This window comes from Kwoniella dendrophila, chromosome 4 (genome assembly GCF_036810415.1).
Source record: "Kwoniella dendrophila CBS 6074 chromosome 4, complete sequence".
In the NCBI taxonomy this organism is placed as follows: Eukaryota; Fungi; Basidiomycota; class Tremellomycetes; order Tremellales; family Cryptococcaceae; genus Kwoniella; species Kwoniella dendrophila.
The window spans coordinates 125,878-150,035 of NC_089479.1; the positions used below are offsets into that span (position 1 = coordinate 125,878).

The window sequence follows — 24,158 nt, forward strand, 5'->3', positions numbered from 1 at the left end:
ATATAATCATGTAATTAAGAGATGAGATGATGTTAGTTGGTTATAGACGCGAGGAATACTCCTAAAGAAATCAACCATTATAACCTGATGTTTAATTTAATTATGTAACCCACTTTGTGATCTGCCGTACGGTGACGACATGAGAATACAACCAACCTTCGAAAGCATAAGCATAAAAATGTTGAATTGTTATTGTTTTCCAAATATCTTTCTCAGCTTTGCTTTCAAGTACTAACATAAAAACAACTTCAACTGTAATTCGTCTTGAAGAGTAGAAGCTGAGTTACTATGCCTGTACCTCAAGATGATATCCTTCCAGTAGGAAACCCAACTTCATCTTCACATACAGTTCCAGCAGAGGCTCAACCTGAAGTATCAGAGGTTTTAGAAAAATTTCAGAAATTAGGTGAAGATGCCGAAGCTGAAGAAGAGAGTGATGATGAGGACAACGAAGGAGAAGATACTAATAATACAGTAGAAGGCGAAGGCGCAGCAGAAGTTTCAGGTGATAAGAAGAAGAAAAAGAAGAAAAAGAAGGGTAAAGCTTCAAAAGCTGTTCAAAAGTTAAAGTATGTAAGCTCATTTGTATGTTGAACACCGAATGTAGCTCATATATACGTACAGGAATATAGCTACTGGACAAGCGCCTCAAGAAGTTATCGATGCTGTGAGGGAACAAATGGATCCTCAAGAATCCAATCTTGCTACTAATGGTGAGCTGATCATTCTCTAAGCCTGCTGCATTATACGAGCTAATATACTTTGTCACGATTGTAGAGGAGATCCAAAAAGCACTCAAAGCTGCTGACTTGATGAAAATCTTGGAAGGTAAACTAGCTTTAGGTAATAAATCTAATACTAAAAATCTTGGTGAACACAAAGTGAGTTCAAATCTCATGATCCTAGGTTTTAGTTAAGCTTACACTTCAATATTGCGGTTTAGTTCTGGAAAACTCAACCTGTACCTCAATTCCCCACTTCATCCTCTCGAGCTATATTGGAAGAAGGACCTATAGATCCCATAAAGACACCTTCCGACGTTAAGCAAGAACCAGGAGCATTACCTTCGGGTTTCGTATGGAGTTTGATAGACATCAAGAATGAGGTTCAGGTAAGCTGAGCCAGACGTTACATCAGGTCAGAAGCTCATGTTTTATGTATAGTGTAAAGAAGTATACGACTTACTTTCGGAAAACTATGTCGAAGATGATGAAGCTATGTTTAGATTCAAATACTCCAAAGAATTCTTACTTTGGTATGTCAAGCTCATACCATCTGCTTAAGACCCCGTCAAAATTAAGCTAATCTATCTGTACGTTTAGGGCTTTGACTGCTCCAGGTTACTACCCAGACTGGCATATCGGTGTTAGAGTACAAAAGACCGGTAAATTAATAGCTTTCATCTCTGGTATCGATATCGAAATAAGGGTTAGATCCAAGTGAGTTTCCCAAACGAGATAGTTCAACTTGAAACACGGATGATGCTGTCAACTAATTATTGACTTCGCCCAGAACCTTCAATGCTGCTGATATCAATTTCCTTTGTGTACACAAGAAATTGCGTTCCAAGCGTTTGACACCTGTATTGATCAAAGAAGTTACTAGAAGAGTAAATTTACAGAATGTCTGGCAAGCTATATATACTGGTGGTGTAGTTATACCTACACCGATAGGTACTTGTCGGTGAGTTATTGATTGTATTGGTTTCACCCTCCAAACGAACCACCGGGTTATAAACTAACATACTACAATCTATAAATAGATATTGGCATAGAAACTTGAATCCACCAAAATTAGTTGATATTGGATTTTCACCATTACCTCGAGGATATACAATAGCACGATTAGTTAAATCGTATTCTGTTCCACCACAACCCAGAATACCTGGATTTAGAGAAATGACAAATGATGATGTACCCCAAGTTGGAAATTTATTGAGAAAATATTTGGCTAGATTTGACGTAGCTCAAACTTTTGGTAAAGACGAAGAAGTTGCGCACTGGTTCTTATCTGGTCAAGGTAGAGAGGTGGATGGTAAAAGAATTGAACAAGTCGTTTGGTCATACGTTGTTGAAGTGAGTTTATGTATCAAATTAGAAGATTTCGTCCATGGCTATTATTGCTCCATAATTATATATTTCTGAGATACAATGGAACCGTGCTTATCGGATATCATTCTGAAACCTCATTAGGACCCAACAACTCATCTCATAACAGACTTCATGTCATTCTATTCATTACCATCAACAATCATGAAACATCCTAAACATGATATGTTAAATGCTGCATATATGTTCTACTATGCTTCAGATGTCATTTTCTCCGCTGGGGGTTCATCGGATGATGCAGCTACACACGATGCTAAAGCAAATAAGAAATTAGAAGAAAGGTTGAATGCTTTGTGTAATGATATGTTAAGTATCGCTAAAGCTGTAAGTTTAAATTCCCATTATGTGAATTCTCTTCGATTTACGGGAACTGATTATAACTTTGCTAGGCTGGTTTCGATGTACTTAACGGTTTGAGTTGTTTGGATAATAATATGTTCTTACAAGAGCAAAAGGTGACCTTCCCTTGTACAACTATACCCTGTTACACCAAGCTGACATTATTCTTCTTGCGGTTAGTTCGGTCCTGGTGATGGTTACTTGAACTGTAAGCGCAATCTTTTCGCTTTATCAGTTGATTTGTCAGGAAATGAAAGCTGATTCGACTACTCTTCAATCAGACTACTTATACAACTGGAGTTGTGCTCCTATTGATGGTGGACAAAGAACTACATCTCAAAAGCAAGGTTCAGGTATTGGTGTAGTCATGCTTTAAATATGCTCCCTACCAAAAAATACAACTTAAATCGAACACGCTTCTAGATGGGTTTTCAACTTTATGCTCATAACGAAAAATCATGCATTGCATTGACACCTCTTGGATTTTTTGCTGGCACATATACCAGAATATCTGAAGAATAACGAAATCTCGTATTGGTTTCTTTTAGCTACAACCCAGTAGCCTGGATGATGTACACCATACCTAAAACAGCTATCAATTCAGCTAAAACAAGCTGCCATCTCTCTTTCATCCATGATAATGTATTGATCTGTTTGATATGAACAGGAACGACGAAACATCTGATGTAAGCTCAAGACAATAAACTAAAGTAATTTGGAAACTTACAAAATTAGTATCTGGCTCAAAAGGTAATCCCTCGAATGATTTCATCAAAAATGGTGTTTTTGTTTCCTCTTCATCGAACGATACGCCTCTTCGAGAATCCCCTGTGTCTTTGTGTTCGGCTCTCGAACCGTCTTTGTGTTTACTTCTACTGTCTTCACGATGTCGTCGCCTTTCACTTGAAGGAGAGCGGTGATGATGCCTAAGCTCTCTTCTTCTGTCTCTCTCACCATCTCTACTACTCCTATAGCGATCAGATGATTGGCGTAAATCTCTGCTTCTTCCTTCCGCAGCGGTCCTACGCTTATATTCGTGCTCATATAAATGTGTATGATGCATTTTCCGCTCACCTCCCGATGGTGATCGAGACGCATGGTGGTGATGATGATTATGACGATGATCATGATGATTCACTCGTTTTCGATCCACAAATGATGTCCGATGTGAATGTTCTCTATGCTCTCTACATTCACTTAGCTCTTCTTCGTTTCTCTTACTGCGATCCTTCAGGCTAGCATTCCGCGAAATATTCTTAGCTTCTTTGGATTGGATCCCTTGATCAATCTCATCTTGTTGAGTCTGTGGGTGTGAAGCTGTAGTGGGAGAAGCGAATTTACCTTGATTATCATAATATTCTGAATTGGTTTGTACAGTATCAAATCTATGAGTATGCGAGCTAACGAAATTTCCATTTTTGGGATTGATCACCTTTTCATCTGAATCAAATTTACTTTTAATCTTGATTCCATCTTTATAATCATTATCTCGATTATTATCGTTATATTTCTCGACCGGGTCTGTCACATTGAGAATCTTATTTGTCTCTATCAGCATTGGTTTTTCTCTTACATCTTTTTCGGTTGAGTTTATACGAACATCGACTTCTTTAAGCTTGTGAGTTTTATCACCCAGTACTTCTGGTGAAGCGTAATTGTAAGAATCAATTATATCTAATTCTGTATCTTTTCTCTGAGGTCGTAATTCAGATCTTGGTCTTGGTGTGAATGTAACTTCACGCGGATTATCTGGCTCAAATATCTCGTGATTATTACTGAAGTTTCTCTTCATCGTGTGCTGTTTTTCCTCCTGCGGAAGTCTTGATTCCACGATCTCTTCATCATCAGTTGCCTGACCACTTGTAGTTCTAATATAGGACAATCGATTATCATCTTTCGGTCTTCTTGACAATTTGTCTTTCTTACCTCCAAATCCTTTTCCCAGTATCCCAAATATTTTTTGTCTAGCAGATTTAGGCTGAGCAGTATGGTCTTTCGACTCGGAATCATCAGACAAACGTGGTGAAAAGGTGATCCAATAATCTTTTTGTTCTCCCTTTCGAACGGATTTTAACGCTACTTCATGAGTACTGCCTAATAGGTCTTCTGTGTGTACATCTAATAGTGATATCACTTGATGAATGTTCAAATCATTTTCGCCTACGCCTAATGCATCATACACACTTTTCAAGGACAATGCCTGCAAATGATATCGTTTAAAGTATCAATTGGCGAAAACTTGGTTTCTGTCAGATTATAACTCACAGGACAGCCAAATAAATCGTTTGGCTTCCTATTCAGTATATTCCATACTGTTTTTAAGATCTGTCTATCCGAGGTTGATTCGCACATACTACTAATCTCTTTTTAGCCCGTTTTGCTATTTGCGTCTTTGACTGTTTATACGACAGATAAGGGTCAGATATGTTTCTTTCATATGTTTCTATGATATGTTTCTTTCGACAGATAAAATCACAACTCCAGAGGATATTTTATCGCATAACTATAGTCAATAATGCATAAACAGGATTGTTTACCGTTCACAAAGGTTCGTCTCCAGTCACGAATCATCCTTTCACAAACTGTACGAGCATCAAAGGTGTGTAAGTGTATTGTCTATATTGTGTCCACAAATGGTTATAGCTCAGTTGTAATCACCAATCTACTTTTCCGGATGAAGTGAATGAAAGATTCGTCCTCGAGATTGGCACATCAATCAGAATAGATTCTTCTTGCACCAGTAAAGCTATGGAGATATGTTCACTAAGAGGTATTGGACTTCTTCAGAAGTAAGTATCGCTTATAGTGACTTGCCTACATGAACAATTCAATCTCACTTTTCAACCTGTGTCGGATCTGTTACTTAAGGCACGAGGAGATGTGAATAATCTCGGTTAAATATTTGAACAGTTTCTACTCTAAGGACGGGTTCGTTGAATTATGCAGTAGTTCATCAAAGAAAAGAAAACCGTCTTATACTGGTCTATATCATCAACCCTCATTTCATTGACAGTATCTTTTAAACATCCACATACATGACATGTCGATTCCCAAGAATTTATGTATACCATCTTGTCATTTTGGTACGCGGATGAAAACGGCAATAATAATCAAACCACAATGATAAAACGGTTTTAAACGGAACATGAAAAGCTTCGAAGCGAGGTTGATTGAAATGCGGTAACGAATTTAAACGAGGTTTATACTCTCTCAAAATCTCATACCAAGCTACGTTCGTTCTTTTTATAGGAATTTCAATCGGAACTAAAAATATAATATAGACTATTACAGTATACTAGGAGTATAGGGTGAAGGTGGGTTCTCTATGCTGTACTTAGTAAGTAGCATCGATTGAATACTTTGTTAATTGACTGTTATACAGTATAATTAGTATACGTTATCTCGCTTAATAATTTCACTTACATATAACCACCGCTATATCACACCAACCGCAAGATGTGTAGTTATACTACGAGCTATTCCATAACTCGCTAAGATCCGTGAAAAATAACATGAATGAAACCGTTTAGACTATTTACGGACTTCTCTAAGTCAGCTGATACGATCGAGAAATTCTGATAATTCGAAAACATTAAGCAAGTTTAACAAATGGTAAATTCGAAATCAGACAACTCGAACTGATAGATTTTTGACATTTCTTAGCATATTTACCTGCCTACGATCATACACTTCGAATATAGATAAAAAGGATATAAAAGCAGAAGTACGAATAGCATTTCGCTTAATAGCTCATGTACCCCATAGGAGACTCCAAACTGTTTTACTCAACACTGATTCGGTCTCCTCATCTTTCGTACATTTATAATCAAAAATAGTTACAGAAGCAAGTGGAGCTGTTGTTCTTTCATAACACCTCTGTGTTGTAACAATTGTTGGTTATTCTTCTTCTTTAACTACTTGATCTTATCGATATATCAACAACTTTTAAAGGAAAACAATTAAAAAATGGGATTTACATTTTCAAATAAATTATCAAGATCGAAAAATGGAACTGGAAGTGAAATAGTGGAAATGGAAGAGAATCATTTGCCTTCACCATCACAAATTGAAATTGGACCAGCCGAACCTGTTAAACCACCAATTGAAATAAGTGAAGAACATAGAGATCCAAAATTAAATGATAAACATCAATCATCAGGAAAAGTTATTGATGCAGTTTGGGGTGAAATTGATTTAAATGATGGATCATCACCAAATTACAGAAATTTAACTTGGGTTAAAGCAAGTGTATTAGAAGTTAAAACTCAAATTGGTTTAGGTGTTTTAGGATTAGTAAGTTTCTTCCTAGTCCCTTCGATTACTATCCTCGTTAAAATTCCTTTTACCATACCTTTCACCATATAGAGTAAAATATAACCTCATCCCAAAACATTGAATAATCTTACTAATGTATCGGTTGACCTTCTTTCTCCGTTTAATAGCCTGCAGCTTTGAATGTATTAGGTTTCGTCCCTGGTATTATATGTATTTTAGTCATTGCTATTATCATAACTTGTAAGTTATTATCTTCTCAATTACCTCAGATTCAGGTAGGATGATGAAAGCTAATTCATACTGTACTCGTCCACAGGGTCTGATTATGTTGTGGGTACTTTCAAGATGAATCATCCAGAAGTGTATACTGTCTCCGAGTAAGCTCGATCGTTTTATACGGCTTTAAATCTGTCCATTATAGCTCACAACATGCTACCTACCCAGTGTCGGTTATATAATGTTTGGTAAATGGGGACGAGAGATACTTGGTTTCGCCTATGTTGTGAGTAGCCATAAAGATCAATAACTTCAGCTCTTGAACACAAATCATGATCTGATTATTTTGATATTCACTTGATTAGCTTGAAGTGGTAGCTACGGGAGGAGCATCATTCTTATCGATATCAGTAGCTTTTAACGCAATAACTGATCATGCTACATGTTCTGTTGTATGGGCTATAATTGGTGCTATTATAGTTGGATTTTTAAGTTCAATTCAAACTTTAGGTAAAATATCATGGTTAGGTTGGGTTGGATTAGTTTCAATCATGTCAGCAGTTATAACTTTAATGGTTGGTTTAGGTATTAGTGGTAAACCATCTTTAGCTCCAACAGATGAACCATATACAATTATTACTCAAGCCGTTGGAAAACCAAGTTTCGTTGAAGCTATAAATGCTGTTTGTATCATCATTTTTGCTTATGCAGGTACACCCAATTTCTTTAATATAGTAGGAGAAATGAGAAATCCAGAAGATTTCACTAAATCTGTTTTAATTGGTCAAACTGCTATAACAACTATTTATCTTGTAAGTTGTCTTTGTTCTGAGAACGGATCGCAAAAAAGGATCGAACTAATAAATCCATTCTTCTGTTTTGTTTGATAGGTTGTAGCTGCTGTAGTATATCATTACGCAGGTCAATATATTGCTTCACCAGCTTTAGGAAGTGCAGGTATCATTTTAAAGAAAGTTTGTTATGGTTTAGCTTTACCTGGTTTATGTGTTGGTGGTACATTATTCATGCATGTTGCAGCTAAATATAGTAAGTTGATTTCACCAAATTGAATTACGCTTTTCATATATATCACCCATACTATCACTGGCACCTTTATATACTTGAACAATATTAAAAGCTAACTCTGTACCCTAGTTTTCGTCCGTATTTTGAGAAATTCAGTGCATCTCTCTAAAAATACTCCTGTACATTATGTTGCTTGGTAGTAAGTATTTTGATAACATATCTTTCTACGATTTTCTTTCGTATACTCATTGACTTATTTGACCATCTTTCTTGATTATAGCGGATCCGTTGCGTTCGTGTGTGCAATAGGTTTCGTGATAGCAGAGGCTATCCCATTCTTTAACGATTTACTCTCACTTATCGGTGCTTTATTAGCTACAGTAATCTGCATGTGAGTTTTTCTTTTATTCCCTATCTATATCCATCTACATACTTTTCAAATAACATGCTAATTGTCTTACTGTGATGCTTTATGCTACGCCATAGTCAAATGGAATCTTTCATGTGGATGTGGGATAATATAAGATCACCTACAAGAGGTACATTATCATGGAACTTATTAATGGCAATGAACATTATTTTCTTTATTGCAGGTTGGTTCTTAATGATTGCTGGTACTTATGGTTCAGTAGTTACTATAAATGATAATTTTAATAGTGGAAGCGTAGGGAGGTATGTTGAAACGTATCAGAAATCCTTGTAGGGTGTTGATGACTGATATGCTCTTTTTGACCCTTATAGCGCTTTCAGTTGTGCTGATAACAGTTAGAGAGTTTGGGAGAAGGGCTTCAACGGTAGTAAATTACAAATTAAAGATCAGAGATCATGATTGATGAATCATGAACCATGCAAGATAGATATTGAACACGTACCGATAGATCACCTGAGATATATAATCATGCATGTTATGAGTCAAGGCGATCCTATTTGAAAAATATATAACGTCTGATAGTCATCTTCTCGCGATCGTTCTGTTGATTCTTGTTAATTTATAGTGCAGTTGTCTTTTGGCGGTTATGCCCGCTTATTCATAGGTCGAGATTATATTAATATATATATATTATGTGCTGCAATGTATGTTGTTGATTTTGTTTATTCTGTTGATGAAGATTAACATCGAAGGAATGACAAAGGGGAACAACGAAGAGCATCTATTTATATTATCAGATCACCCACTCCACCGCAATAGATATAGGTCCACGAGTTTCCGTTTCCTCCAACTAAGAGCGCCTGGTAAAAATCATTCTAGCAAATTGCATTATGCCTATACAAATACCATCCACAACAACAATCCTTTTCTGGTTATTCTGTTGGACACTTGGTATACCACCAACACCAACTATTGAACATATAAAAAGTTTAGATAGTTTTTTAATGCCTATTTCATTAATTTCTTTACCTGCTTCAACAATTTTAAATAATTTACCTGAATATACTAAAAGATCATATGAAATAAGTAAATGTATATTTAGATTAGTTATTGCTTATTCACTTTTTAATGGATTTCAAACTTTTTGGAGAATATCAATGAAGTTAAGAGTCAATGAGAGAACCGGTACTACAGTTGGGACTGAAACGAAAACAAGAGTGAAATTCTCAAGTGAATTATCAAAAATCCTTTGGTTATATCTATTGTCATGGAGATTATCAACTTTACCATTAAGTTTTGGACTTAATGAAAAAATACCGAAAATACCTTATGATATTTCAACCATGATATCTATATCAACAGGATTGATTTGTTCTTATGATGAGATTAGGAAGATAATCAATTTGTCCGGGATAAGGAGTAAGTTTTGCTTATTGATCGATATTATTCATGTCGATATACTCTTTCCTTGGTGGACCGCTTGAATCCAAATTACCTGGTTTGTGATGTACTAACTATATATAAACCTTTTGTATCTCGTAAAATAGCTCCGAAACAAAATAAAGCAAATGATCTTAAATCAAGTATTCTATCTCGAATCGTTCAAACGATTCTATCGATACATAGATTACTTTTATCTCTGAGGATCATAAGCGCAGGTCTTTCTTTCACAAATCGAATACTAAATCAGCCAGCCACAACGCCGAATTAGATGGTATCTACCTCATTCCTCAGTTTTACGGATAGTTTTCAGCAATATATATGTATATCATTTTGAGCAATCTTAAATTTATATCGTATCAAGTCAGATCGAATAGTTGACATCTGCAACACTGGTCATCAGCACTTCTCGAAAGTATGTTGTTTGCATTATATCTATATCATTCTGTCCTACAAACTCTTTACAAATAAGACATAGCTTGAGAATTGGTATACGACGATCCGAAATTAAAAGCTTAAGCTTAACTTTTCAGCCAAATACACATAAGCTTTCAAAGTTTTTCAATTTAACGCTGAATATGAGAAGCCTCTTTGCCTCTGCTAAGTATTCCCACTACTCATCCTATGTGCTTCTCCAACATATCCAATATGTAATGTTCATCAACTGTTCTGTAGTAGGCGTTGTGTAAAGTACAGCTTTTATGGGATCCGAAAACCTAATGAACGGTGAAACGGTTTCTTCTCATTTTTTACCCTGAAAAAAGATGAAACATAGATATATTGGATGGTTTAATACACCGGGTCAGTTTGGAACCAAACAAAAATATGATAAAACCATCTAATGAGATTTATCAATTTATCAATATATCATTTGTGTTAGTCAACGTCATTATGCTTTATACCATATACAGTACTTGGCTACGTACGGCTGATATCGGCGTAGAATAGAAGGTAGACAACAAATAAAGTGTAATTGGTCGGAAGGTTAAGAAGATCGACCAAAATGCTTACATCCCAATATCGAGCATTGAATAAATGAACCAACTACACATCCCATGAAGATTCCAGAGGTTCATCCTGTGATTATTATTATCTGTCTTACTCCAAATCAAACAAGGCGAGTCAATACAAAATAAATCTCTATTGTTTTTCCAGCTTTCTTCACAGTCCAGAACACCTCACATGATATCCTAGTCAAGTTGCCAGGGAATAACAAGAAAATTAGACTACGTACGATTAACTCGACTACACAATTCGACACCCTGTTTCCAACTTCACATTAGATCACATCTCTCGTTCGACCTCCCCCATCTTCCTTTCTCCTGAATATTCAATATCCAATATTCAACTTTTAACAACATTACATACGTCTACATACTTCAACGTTATCTCTATCATTCTGTCGCCTATCATCTGTGTATACTGTATCATCAACACCATTAAATCTTCATCTAACTCGTATATCATCATTATCTCAACTTGAAGTGAAAAAGAACATCCTTTATACATTTCTCATAATGGACGATCATTGAATACGTGAGTCAAACATACCTCCTTTGAATTTTGTATTGGATTCTCGACTCCTAATTGAGGGAAAATCATGACTCGGTATCGAGTGTAGTAAAATTAATGATTGACAGTGATTAAGTGATTATGTAGGAATCATTTCCGTCATAGTCCCGCGTTTTGATGTATTCTCTTCATATCCTCACTCAGTCCTTGTATCAAATAACCCCCAGTAAACAAATTATCCTCATCTTGACCTCAAGAACTATTAGACCAAGAAGCGTTGATCGCTTGTATTAGTAGAACTACCTCAAAACGAATTATATTAAAATGGTATTCACCCTACCATCACTCCCATCAGGTATTTTAGAAAATTTCATCGATACATCACCTCAAGTATTCTATCCTACATCCTCATCAACAACACGTAATACACCGACCAAAAGAACCTGTCCAAATATCAATACAGATCAAAGACATAGATCATCATCTAGATCAAGTGTAAATAGTAATAATCATTATTATAAGTATGATGATATTTATGAATTACCTCAGAAAACTTCAATTCAATTATTACCTCCAACTACACCGACGAAAACACCTAAGAAACAACATTTAGGTAATCTATTACCTGCTTCAGCTTCTTTAGATGATTTAACTGGTGATTGGGAACCTTTACCAAATGGTGGATTAGCCGAAAAAAGAAGATTATCAATTAGTAATAGTATTAATAATAAAAGTGTGACAGAGACATATGGGAACGGTTTACTACGATATTGTTCTTCACCTACTAAATTACCAACAACCACGACAAATACTACACCAACTAGACCAGTACATAGAAGATGTCATTCTGCTTTACCATCTACCTCTTCCCCTAGTACATCTACTATAAAAGGAAAAATTAAAGATGAAATACCTTCACCTTTGATTACTGGTAAATTGAAAGAATTTTCAATCTCAAAAAACCCTCTTGCTTCTACCAGTGCGATCAGTTTACCTACTTTGAAAGAAGGTGAATTTGATGAAAACCATCATCAACCGTTATGGTCAAACAGGCAGAACCAAGATGGTAATGGAAGTATATCACCTTCACCCTTAGTAAGACCACATGATAGGAAATCGAGTAAATCGAAAATAACCCCTGCTTCTCCAAGTCTACGTTCAGAATTATCATTAGATTTTAAAGAAGAAGAAGAAGAACTGGTGGATGATACTGATCAAAATGAGTTACCACATGATGTCAAGCCACCTAAGATAAAATCTCTAAAAAGACATAATACAACATTATCCTCTGTACCACCTCCATTAGATAGCCAACCTCATTATTCATCAATGCCACCACCACCTTTAAATCCTATAAATATAACGTATTCTCCATCCTCATCTAAAGTGAGACATAGGAAATCATTCAGAACCACATCGATATCCACGTCTATGACAAGACCCTTGTTATCACCTCGTTCTTGGTCTGTACAAGATATACATTCTTTATCACCATCATCATCATCGTCATCCTCAATATCTAGTACCAATTGTGATAAGAATAAAGGTTTACATTCGAGAAGAAGTAGTGTAGAATCTACAAGTTCCGTTTCGGATATAGCTGTATTAGCAACTTGGTCTTTTCCAAATTCCAATATCGATCCTACTAAAGTCAATGATGATGATCGTGACACGGATAAGAAAGGTGATGTAGAAAGAGGTAGAAAACCAGGACCATCATCAGAAAGGTTGAAAGAAAGATTAAGAAATATACCTGGAATTGAAACCGGTTCTTTCAGATTTCCATCATCAGGTAGTTTACCTTTACTGAATAACAATAACAACAATAAGTTGGAAAGGGGAAAAGATCATAAGAAATTGATGAGAAATAATACGACAGTCATAAAACCTTCGAAACCTATTCTACCACCACACTTAAAAATCGGTCATAGACATACACATTCTTCACCTAATCTTTTAACTATTCCATCATCAACTTCTTCACCTACATTATCTAGACAAGGCCAAGGTCAAGGTTTAATGGGTCCACCTTCATCATCGTTCTCCACTCCTTCCGTCGGAAATCCTGCTTTTCCACCTCCTCCTAAACCTGTTCAACGTAGACCTACTACTTCAAGATTAAGACATCCTAATCCATTATCTATGTCAACCAATCATCATAATCATCATCATCAAACGCAAACTTTCTTAACCAGTTCCAGCACAGGAATAGGTAGTATGGGCTTAGGCTCATCACCAGGTAGTGGAAGCATAGATTCATTATCATTATCTGATATATCATCTTCCACGTCAGCATCAAATATATATTCTGAAAGTAGTCCAACTAATTCAATTAAATCTTTACCCAGCGTAAATATACCATCAGATTCTGAAGATGGTATTGGTAAACAAGACAAGACATGGTGGTCATCATCGCCTTTTACATCATTTAAAAGGAATAGGTCAGAATCACAATCTAGTGAACGAAATAATACGCAGTTAGGTGTTTTTCAGAATAAACAAGATGTAATTGAAGTTCTACCCCAATTGGTCAATCGTAAAGAATATGAATGGGAACAATCTATAAAGGTGGTAGATGATCACAACGATGATGGAGACGATGAACAGTATATCGATCTCGATAATATGTGATCTACACTGAAGAAAGACCGAAATTCAAAAAAAAAAAAGATAAATTGAAACAAGAGTGTATTAGTATTTTTGCATGTTCGAACAGGATTTGTTCGCAGATGATTCGTAGCCTATTGTTATTACTATTTATTGTTGTTGTATGACTAGATTGATTACGGAAATGCAAGAATTATGAATGCCATATCAAATTCCCAATACACGCTTTGAAGTGGATAAGACGAAGAGAGAAGCTGCCTAAATGACCTCACACAGCTCTCATTCATAATTTTTCCCATGCCGTGGTGGATAATCTTTTCCCCCATCAAGTATCAAGTGTTCTGTGCCGACGGAAGGTATCAGATTGGACGGAACTACCGAAGCGATGGATACTGCTGTACGATTTCTACGAAGCATTCACTCATCATACATCATCATCTCCTCCGTCTATACATCTTTGACCCTCGTATAAAAGAGGACATTCCCATGATGACCACTACGTACATGCACCTGCTTTGCATGTAGGCATAAAACAATGATTGAGATTTTCCGGAATACACAGTTTAAAACTCAAGAAAGGAGCAAGATGAGAATGCCGCAAGCCACCCCCGCAATTCCTTGTTAACCCCGCGGATTTACGTTTTGCTCGTAATTTTTTTTCATTTGCAGATCTTCCGAAGAGCCGGTTTGAAAAGTCTTTTTTTTTCCTTCAGTACTCTTTACTTAGAGAGGTGAAATCTTATATCGCTCACTCTGGATGTGTGGTTTTCTCTCTTCATGGTCCATCAGGGCGATAGCGCTACAGGCCTACTTTGATCATATTGCTACAGTATGTACCGATATCCAAAACAGTCTGGAAGATCGTCAAGGGGAGAAAAAGATGTGATGTCACTCACAATAATAAAAGCTTCCGGAATCATAAATGATAACGAAAAAGTCGGGAACTTCGGAATAAGATATGTAAAAGGTAGTTTTTAGTGTGAAATGTTGAAACTAAGTCGTAGGTTCATAAATATAATAAGTAGTCGTAGTTTCACACTAAGTTGAATACCCCAGTTCTTATATTCTCTGTCCAGAATTCCGTTTATTGCCCTTCGCTGCGAGTGTCCTTCAATTGAGTTATTTAACCTTTTAAAAAGTCGAATTCACCTTGGTCATATCAATCAATTAATCATACAAACAAGCTACGCTCGAACCTCTTTTCATTAATCAGGACAGCTGAAGATCCTCAACACGTTTTCAAGGAATAACTTCTATCTATTTTCCTTGTTGTCCAGACAATACAATAATACCATGATGGGATTCTGTGGGAATGGGGTCGTTCAATGGGAGTACTAAAGGTTTAATCCTGTCTTTATCCTTTATATGACGTCGTTTCGAAATGTCTCTCTTTTCCTTCTTTTTTTTGCTTCCTGCTGTTTTATAATTCACTCATCCACTCACTCATTGCAGAATAGACGCACAAAGTCTAGGTCCATTCCATCAAAACAAAATACAATGTATAATGCGAAGGAATTTTGTCCTTTACCTTGCGGGGTTTGACTTATCCCAGGTTTATGGGGTAAAAACTGAGTACTGTAATCGAGACCATGAAGAAGGATAAATTATTTTTGTTCCAAAAACCTGGAAATACTATATCGAAGGGTAGATAAGATTTCCTTTTGCATTTCTTCCTATCCTCAGGTGTAGGCGAGAAGTAAATGAAAGAGGAAGACGAAGAGGCTGAAAGAACCTCAAAAAAATGTCGAGTTTTTTCGAGGGTACTGATCATATTTCGGTGATGCTATATGGACATGATATAGTCATGAAGATATATAGAAAAAGGTATAAATACCTCTTCAAATTTCATTTTTGATTTCTCAATTTCTCCAACCAACAATTCAACAATAAAACCAAAAAAAGTAGTCCATCTCAACGACTTTATACATTCACTCAACTTCGAAAAAGGTTTGATTCATTTCAATTAACCCAACTAAATACACCGGTACAGCTTACCAATAAAACTGTCATTCAACAATCAAAAATGTTCTTCGGTAAATCAACAATCTTAGCTACCCTTGCAGCTTTATCATTCGCAACTGCTGCTCCATCTTTAACCAAAAAAGATCAAAACTCAGGTACTGCTACCTACTACGCTGCAGGTCTCGGTGCTTGTGGATGGACTAACTCTGGTTCAGACTAGTAAGTTTTTTTTTTTTTGATTTTACTTGACATCAACAATTTATGATTGAATAAGAATACTCATGTTCTTATCTTTTTGTGAATTTTCAGTGTCGTAGCTGTAAACAGTGCACAATATGATGGATCAAAATGTGGTCAAAAAATCTGGGTTTGGAACCCAGCTACATCCACAATCGCTTTCCCAACTGTAGCTGATGAATGTCCTACATGTTCAAGTGGTGATTTAGATATGTCAGAAGGTCTTTTCGGTCATCTTTCAAACAATAACTTTGATCAAGGTGTTTTCCAAATGTCATGGGGTTATATGTAAATTGATTTAACCTCGTCATCATCATGGTCATCATCACTATACCTTTTCTCTCTCTTGGATAACATTTATCAGCTTCACCCCTATCAATTCTTTTCAAGTACCATACAATGGACATTTCACAATATCAAGCATATTCGTCACCAACGCATACACACACACACACACACATATATATATATAGACATATAAAAAACATAAAATCTAGATTATCATAAAATTTAGAACATTTTACACAAATACAATTTCTCTTAAAATCTTGGGCTTTTTTCGTTATTCCTCTTACTCTTAAAACTCAAAAAGGATGTCCTGGTGACTCCTTAACTCATTTAATGACCTAACCCTTTCTATATAGAATTTTTATAGAAAGACTAATTTTTTAAAAAGTAGTTGATTACGCTCTTTTAACGATTGGTGACGAATTTTTTATATTATAATGTATAGTGAAATGCATTGGTTTTTCACCCTTGTGCCGAAGTAATTGCACTTTTCCTCTCATACCGGGAGAGTTTCAATGATTGTCATTATCAACTGAGCTTCTGACTTCTTGCAATACATCAAATCATCCATCATCTTCGGTTACTATGCACTTCACTTCCCCACTTTCCTGGTCTATTCCCCATCGGTAAGAACTTGCAAGATAACGGACGAAAGCAGCAATGATATCCCGTATGTGCTAGAAGAGTTAAATTCACTCGGTTAGGTACAACTACTGTAGGTGTAGAGCTGTATGGTGTCACTTATCCACAGCCCAACTCATTCAAGCAATTGAATCCTGACTGTACAAAGGTCCGATCCGGTATTTGATCACATATATCTCATGTTAAGCAATCACCGTCAAACGTATCTACTGAACTACACCCTTGTTAACCGGTTGAAGACCTTGAAATTCATATGAACCACGCTACTCGTTCATACAGAAACGCCTCCGCCTTCATTCTAGAACAGCACATCTCTGTTCAGCAGATCGACTTCAGTGTGATCGTTCGATAGATCAGATGTCTGGATATGATCATCTTCATGCGTCAACGGCGTCCACTAGTACTACTAGTACTACTAGTTTCGCACACAGAAAAGTGGACTAAAAGTACCAAATGAATGGGTGACTGTTGATACATAGATAAATTAATGTCTGGATTTTGCTGATGTATGTATGAAATGAATATGAACGGATTTACCGTAATTATCGGTGACCTCTTTTTTTTTCTTTTTATCATTATCTTATCACCCCAAAATTCACGTTGCAACATGTATAGGACCTCCCCCTTTTCTAATTCAGTTAACGGCTAATTATGAATTTTGTAGAGTACGGTGAGGATACAGCTGAGAAATATTATGATATTATTCTGTATATTGATAATTCAGGGCTTGAAAACAGCCGATTCAATTAACGTAAAACCAGAAAAAGAGTCCAGACTTTTGTAGGCATTTGAGTGAGCACATCTTCCCCCTTTCCGAGGGTATCCAATTTGTCGGAATCGGAAGATGAGAAGGCGTATCGGAAAAATTTGTCATAAACCCCCAAAATTCACTTCCCTGATTATCGTTGAAGCAGCAAATCTGAGCTGAAAAAAAGAGGGTGGTAAAGCGGATACTATAACCTTACATCTGGGACCTTTGACTTCGAACCTTGGACCTTTATTTGTGCTTGTCGATCTTCATCCCAAAAGTTTGATATCTTGGGCCTTCTATTTTGGGGGTTTGTCTCGGACGAATCAATTTTTATACAGCACGAGGTACAGCTTCTGCTACCGTTCATATTTAACCCGCTCGTTATTGGAAGAACGGCCAAGGGACCTCTCGTTATCACCACACGGCTTCAGTCTTTGAGCCACGAGCTGATTCTGCGCCGCCATGAGCGCTGTACTGTAATCTTTACTGCAAGTATCCCTCAAATCTCTTTTACTATATACAGTAGAAAATGAAATTATCATCATAGTAAATTACCCTCTTTATAGGGTCCACTATACTACTCATCATTCTTGAATAGGCAATTTCATTGACTCATCATCATGACCACTTTCTTCATTATTTTCAAAGGCTTTCTCGTTATACCTATTGTACTCAAATCTAGCGCTATCGATAATTATTGCTCCGAGACCTTTTTAGCTTCCAGTAGTCATCTGAATACAATCTGCACCGACGAAGCAAGGCTATGGCTCATGTCGATCATTGAGTACCCTTAACCTTGTCTTATGAACCCTTTGACATCGTCTGGCCTTTCATTTAACATAGCACAAAAACAATAAAACGGGAGACCTTATATTTCTGATATCTAGGGTTATAACGATATAGATATAGGGATAGAAAGTAAGTTTGGATTCAACTTGAACTTCAATTCTCCACTCATCCGCTCGTAACACGCCATTGGAGTTCACTTTTCTACCTTTCTCAAATTTTATCTTTACACTTCTGAATCAGGTCAAGGAAGCAAAGGATACGATTATTATACTGAACCATTCATTTGATTGATTTCGACCGAATGCAATACAATAAGGTAAAATATAATGCCGGAATAATAGGGGTTGAAAACTACAAAGATGTTCTAGGTCCCATAATGGATTTTTCAGATATCTTGACCTAGCAAGTAAGAAATGGTACTCACCACTGACGGTAAAGGCTTGGCGCCTCCAACGGGTAAAATCAAAATTGGGGTTGTTCGAAATATTTCATCGATATCGTTGTTCAGTACGATCAACGTGAAAGGTCCTGCTCACGCAATATTTCGAATGCTTCCATTCATTTGAATCTGACAAGCTTCGGAGCAGCATATGGAATGAACAATAAATTTTTTATTACTATTATCGGCGCCGGCGATTCAAATTACTTACATCTGTATACCTGTAGTATCGTTAACATCGTTCGGACTATCTAACCCGACAGATAATACAGTAATAAATCTGATAATACCTTCGGAGAGAGGGTTGGGCCTCATTTTTTCGATTAAATGAAAGTCCAGATACTGCATGTTTAAGATTGGCGAACATGTGCGAAGTATGAAATATTCCTATCAGTCCTCTCATGTAAAGCTTGAACAAGGCATAATATCTAAGAGTCAAAAGTTCACTGAACATCGTTTGAAGACAAGATGGATCAGTTGAAAGAAAAAGGTATAAAGAGTCCTCCAAATCTTCGTTTCTTGAATCCCATTTCTTCATCCAAAAATCAATCAATCAATCAAACACTCCACATACAAACCTTCAATCAATCCTTTCAAAACTAAATAAATTTAAACGGTCTAGTACCTAATCACAACAAAAACACATTCACTTATTTTAAAAATGTTCGCTAAAATCTTCACCGCTCTTTTCGTCGCTTCAGCTGTTATCGCTGCTCCAATTGAATCATCAATTGAAAAAAGAGTTACCCACACTGGTCAAGCTACTTACTTTGAAGTTGGTCTTGGTGCTTGTGGATGGACAAACGTCAACGAAGATTACATCGTTGCTTTAAACTCTGCTCAATACCAAAGAAACGTGAGTCATTCCCTCGTCGAATTTCTTTTTCTTTCGAATCTTTCAGCTGATATTCTAACATAGGGAGGCTCTAATTGCGGCCAAGGAATTCGTCTTACCAACTCTGCTAATGGAAAATCAATTACTGTAACTGTTGCCGATGAATGCCCAACATGTGATGATGGATCTCTTGATCTTTCGCCATCAGCTTTCTCAGCTTTAACCGATGGTAACATGGACCAAGGCGTTTTCCCAATCTCATGGCACTTCAACAAGAAATCAAACAACTAAATCAAAGATCTCTTCAGATTTAGCCTTGTTTGATCATTACCACTTGACGAAAACCATAAACATTATACTTGAAAATACCATAAAAAGACACAAATCAACCAGAAGAACGCTAGTCGTTCATCCGCCACATTCGCCACATTCTCCTTACATCTCCACATCTTACGCTTCTTATTATCTTACGAAACCAACTTGATCACGATCACTTAAACAAATTTTAGAGATTAGATATCTTACCATTGTCAATCATTATATATATTTTGGGATTTTTTAGGGGATATATCATATATTATAGCATTATAGTCAAATATTCATTTTTGTATAATTGTAGACATTTTTACATAATGTCAAACCATAACCAAAAGAGCTAGATACTGCTCAAAACACATGCATCTTACCGTGCTTGATTCTACTACCAATGTCTTCATGCTATCATGCAAACCTTTGATACACTATCTCACAGCATGTTATTGTGGAGTATCGATGTTGACAAGTGTTACAGATGTCAAAGTGGTCAACCTCCACCAAGAATTAACTCGGGTCTTTTCAGTACCTGAATCAACTACGCTTTTGCAATGTTCTCAATGTTTACCCAAACGCGATTGATTCTCTGCAGGTTAATGATAAGACATATAGGAGCAAAAAAGGAGAACGAGGAGACAGCTGCAAGTAGCAGACCATGAGTGATCATGATAGGCTTTTCCAACTTTGTAGGTTTTTTCTAATCGAGAAAACTCATACTTCCGGGGGTACAAGCTGAACTGGATGTAAATAACCATTACAGATCCTTCGGAACTACTATAATGCAATAGGATGGAATGAAGATAACTTGTACAGTTCAATAACCAGATCCTCGAGCTGTAAGTTGAGAAACCTGTACTATGAACTGTGACAGATAGGCTGACTTTGATATAGCTTTACTGTACGTTGAATATTGCGAATACACTCGCTCGGTCGTAACGAATACCGTCTAACAACCTACCACTCTATTCATAGCGATTTCCAAGTCCCCACATCTTTGATATTACAACTTGCCAACGCACCAACACCTATATTCTTCAATTCTTACGCGTTAGATGCACTACCTCAACTTAACGGTAGTATACAGTATATCACTACCTCAGAACCATTAGAAGAGGTATGTAATGCGATAAATCTACAGTTTTTGTTCAGTTCAGTGTATCGCTAATTGACAAATTTCGCTTCGTCACATGTATAGATTGGTCCATCTCATAGTATAAGGTTTAAAGATGTCGTAGAGAGATTCAGAGTATTCCCTCCTCCAAAAAGACCTTTGGCAAAAGATGAAGTTTGGTTAGGAGGTAAAAGGATAGAAGGCAGAGGTGAGTATCATCCAATTCCAACAATCGCTTGGACTTGTAGGTTAAGTACTCACTGCGTGTTCATTTATTTGTGCAGATTACCTATTATATTCCAGATTACATCTACCTTCACTTCATTTATCTGGATTAGCAACGACCAGATTAACATCAACTTTACAAGCACATTTAGCATTTTTATCACAACCTTCTACACCATCTATAACTAGACCTACATCACCAAACAATAACATTAATACACCTCCATCATACACACATTCTAGACAACCTTCTGAACCTTCTTCTTCTTCTTCTTCAGCACCATCTACTAATACGATCCCACAACAACAAACTCCACCAGGTAATATATTATTATCATTACAACATGACACAGGTAGATATTCTGGTGAATATACTTATTCATTACAAGATGGTATGTTTGGTTTAAGAGGTTTATATAATTTCGGTTGGCAACCTCAAGATATTAAAAACGTAATTCTTAATACAAATTATTCTCACAATGGAAATACTATAACAGTAGTAAAAGAAGAAACAGTAGATGGTGAAAAAGATGGAGAAAAAAGAATAGATGAAGAAGAAATGATGGAAGGTGGTTTAAAAGGTAGATTTTCAGCTGGAGGAGAAGTTTATTTCTCAGCTAAACAGAGAAGTTTCGGTAGTGAGTGATGATACTTTAACATGTCTTTATTCCATCCATATATGATGGAAAAATCTCACTTACAGATCTTGAGTGATGACTGAATTATGATTGACTGTTTCTTTACGTTCACAGTTTCCACCGGTGTTCGATTTACTACCCTACCACAATCACCTAATGGACCACTTGCATCACCTCCAACAACTTTAACATTATTATATAACCCTTTGATAGGATTTTTATCTTCAGCATATTCAGCACAAGTCTCCCCTACAGTAGCGTTGTCAACCAGATTTGGTGTCAATGTGTATTCATATGAAAGTGATCTATCTATAGGTGGTGAATGGTGGATAGGTAGAAGAAGAGGTAAAAGAGATCTATCATCAAACCCAAAAGATATAACCCCTACGCCTATCTCATCCATCAATAGCACGAATACAAATAGCGATCAATCTGTTCTTTCCACAGCCAATAATAAAGAGGAAGAAAGAATAGGTACAATAGAAAATTGGAGTAGAGCTTCTCTTAGATCTGAAGAAATTATTACTTCGTCATCTACCACTATTCAAGATGGTCCGCTTAACGTTACCGAAATTGAAGTCAAGAAACCTATCACTAGCAACCAATCGAAAGAGAAAGGGCTAGAAGCTTCCCACGCAGGCATAGATGAAAGGGATGGTGTACTAAAAGCTAGATTATCTGGTAACTGGGTAGGTTGTCTTTTTTCTGATTGGCGGTAACATCAATGATTTCTCAAATAGCTTGCTGACTTGATGTATACATAGTCAATTGCATTATTGTACGAAGCACGAATACGGAAATGTTTAGTGTCTGTCGGTATAGTCTCCGATCTAGCTAGTAGACAAAGACCAATAAGGAGTATCGGTCTAGAAGTACAGTACTTTTCGTAAAACAATGTAAAACCGGCCAGTTCGCTCTTCACGACTATGTCAATATTTCTTATTTACTCCATCGCGACTTGGACAGGTCCTTCGTTATTTTGCATCATACAAAGAGCTGTTATGCATTAACACATTATTTGGAAAGGAAATTGTTTCGGTTTTGCACAGGGAAATAATGCAGGCCATATCAACAAGCTAGACGAAACTCTACTACACACTTCACGTTCCAGATATCATCTGTTTTAAAAAGATAACCTTGATTGGAGTGCGCAAGTCCTTTGTCCTTTTAGGAATACACAACGGTCGTAAGCAAATAACTTTCCTTCCTGACGAACCTAAATAACCCATCAACCTTATTTTGTTAATTGACATAGGTTGAAGAGAGAAGCATTCGGTCAGATAAAAAAAGTATCCCACCGTTTATGTAGTTTTACCTCTTATTATTCTTCTTTTTTTTTTGGGATATTATCTCTACATATAAATCTCGATATTTATATAAATACAACTAATCGAATTTAAATATTTACAATGACCATAATCACTATAATGGTCACATCTTTCGGTAATACCAAGATCGATAAATCAAAAGTAACAATGACTTTACCTCCTTCTACACACAATACCGAAAAAGACCATTCATCCTGGTCACAAAATGAGAACAAAATCGATAAATATCAACGTGATAAGGATGAACATTCACAAGCAGAAGCAAAATCCCAATCAATTCCAGAATCATCAGTTGCTGTATTTCGAAATGAAAAATCATTGATAAATTATCCTTCAATCCTCTTTGGTATAAGATTAAATAGAAAACCAAGTGAAATCAGACAGGATAACCAAACCAAACAAAGATATCGAAAGATGATTACAGAACAAATCCATTCAAAAACACAAAAAATCAACTTAAAGATAAGAAGAATGAAATACCTATTGGCAGACAGAAGAGACTCAATAAAAGTTGACAATAGAACGCATAAGATGAATAATTCGATCAAAATCATCCGTTATTGGTTCAATGATACCCTAAAAGTTACTCAGATTACCTTTAAGATATTTTAATTATAAAAGGGTTACCTTAGTAACAAAAAGGAAAATATATATGTCTAAAATCTCGACACTGTTGTTTGAGATGGGATGAACTTGTATCTCTCCTTA

At 36.3% G+C, this 24,158-nt stretch overlaps 9 protein-coding genes across 9 annotated transcripts; 8 read left to right on the forward strand and 1 right to left on the reverse strand.

Annotated features, from left to right (window-relative positions):
- Window positions 1-288: 288 nt before the first annotated feature.
- On the forward strand, window positions 289-2,823 carry L201_003182 (glycylpeptide N-tetradecanoyltransferase; the record flags this gene model as incomplete). Its single annotated transcript, XM_066218941.1, has 12 exons — window positions 289-569; window positions 625-713; window positions 778-881; window positions 944-1,111; window positions 1,164-1,255; window positions 1,323-1,439; window positions 1,513-1,683; window positions 1,763-2,075; window positions 2,193-2,432; window positions 2,498-2,563; window positions 2,628-2,655; window positions 2,729-2,823. The coding sequence occupies 12 exons, from the start codon at window positions 289-291 to the stop codon at window positions 2,821-2,823; spliced, it is 1,764 nt and encodes a 587-aa protein (XP_066075038.1).
- A 172-nt stretch (window positions 2,824-2,995) lies between these two features.
- Window positions 2,996-4,799, reverse strand: L201_003183 (uncharacterized protein; the record flags this gene model as incomplete). Its single annotated transcript, XM_066218942.1, has 3 exons — window positions 2,996-3,097; window positions 3,175-4,647; window positions 4,713-4,799. The coding sequence occupies 3 exons, from the start codon at window positions 4,797-4,799 to the stop codon at window positions 2,996-2,998; spliced, it is 1,662 nt and encodes a 553-aa protein (XP_066075039.1).
- Window positions 4,800-6,413: 1,614 nt separating this feature from the next.
- Window positions 6,414-8,733, forward strand: L201_003184 (uncharacterized protein; the record flags this gene model as incomplete). The annotated part of the gene is made up of 10 exons (XM_066218943.1): window positions 6,414-6,740; window positions 6,890-6,962; window positions 7,039-7,099; window positions 7,167-7,224; window positions 7,304-7,750; window positions 7,829-7,985; window positions 8,094-8,163; window positions 8,245-8,355; window positions 8,451-8,636; window positions 8,706-8,733. The coding sequence occupies 10 exons, from the start codon at window positions 6,414-6,416 to the stop codon at window positions 8,731-8,733; spliced, it is 1,518 nt and encodes a 505-aa protein (XP_066075040.1).
- Window positions 8,734-9,224: 491 nt separating this feature from the next.
- L201_003185 (uncharacterized protein) lies at window positions 9,225-10,045 on the forward strand (the record flags this gene model as incomplete). The annotated part of the gene is made up of 2 exons (XM_066218944.1): window positions 9,225-9,753; window positions 9,882-10,045. 2 exons carry the CDS (start codon window positions 9,225-9,227, stop codon window positions 10,043-10,045), a joined length of 693 nt encoding a protein of 230 aa, XP_066075041.1.
- A 1,565-nt stretch (window positions 10,046-11,610) lies between these two features.
- On the forward strand, window positions 11,611-13,917 carry L201_003186 (uncharacterized protein; the record flags this gene model as incomplete). The annotated part of the gene is made up of 1 exon (XM_066218945.1): window positions 11,611-13,917. The coding sequence occupies one exon, from the start codon at window positions 11,611-11,613 to the stop codon at window positions 13,915-13,917; it is 2,307 nt and encodes a 768-aa protein (XP_066075042.1).
- Window positions 13,918-15,916: 1,999 nt separating this feature from the next.
- On the forward strand, window positions 15,917-16,384 carry L201_003187 (uncharacterized protein; the record flags this gene model as incomplete). The annotated part of the gene is made up of 2 exons (XM_066218946.1): window positions 15,917-16,074; window positions 16,165-16,384. 2 exons carry the CDS (start codon window positions 15,917-15,919, stop codon window positions 16,382-16,384), a joined length of 378 nt encoding a protein of 125 aa, XP_066075043.1.
- Window positions 16,385-19,662: 3,278 nt separating this feature from the next.
- Window positions 19,663-20,127, forward strand: L201_003188 (uncharacterized protein; the record flags this gene model as incomplete). The annotated part of the gene is made up of 2 exons (XM_066218947.1): window positions 19,663-19,857; window positions 19,921-20,127. The coding sequence occupies 2 exons, from the start codon at window positions 19,663-19,665 to the stop codon at window positions 20,125-20,127; spliced, it is 402 nt and encodes a 133-aa protein (XP_066075044.1).
- Window positions 20,128-20,813: 686 nt separating this feature from the next.
- Window positions 20,814-23,012, forward strand: L201_003189 (uncharacterized protein; the record flags this gene model as incomplete). The annotated part of the gene is made up of 8 exons (XM_066218948.1): window positions 20,814-20,834; window positions 20,909-20,984; window positions 21,040-21,046; window positions 21,121-21,262; window positions 21,344-21,467; window positions 21,544-22,122; window positions 22,237-22,811; window positions 22,887-23,012. The coding sequence occupies 8 exons, from the start codon at window positions 20,814-20,816 to the stop codon at window positions 23,010-23,012; spliced, it is 1,650 nt and encodes a 549-aa protein (XP_066075045.1).
- A 519-nt stretch (window positions 23,013-23,531) lies between these two features.
- On the forward strand, window positions 23,532-24,062 carry L201_003190 (uncharacterized protein; the record flags this gene model as incomplete). The annotated part of the gene is made up of 1 exon (XM_066218949.1): window positions 23,532-24,062. The coding sequence occupies one exon, from the start codon at window positions 23,532-23,534 to the stop codon at window positions 24,060-24,062; it is 531 nt and encodes a 176-aa protein (XP_066075046.1).
- Between the last annotated feature and the right edge of the window lie 96 nt (window positions 24,063-24,158).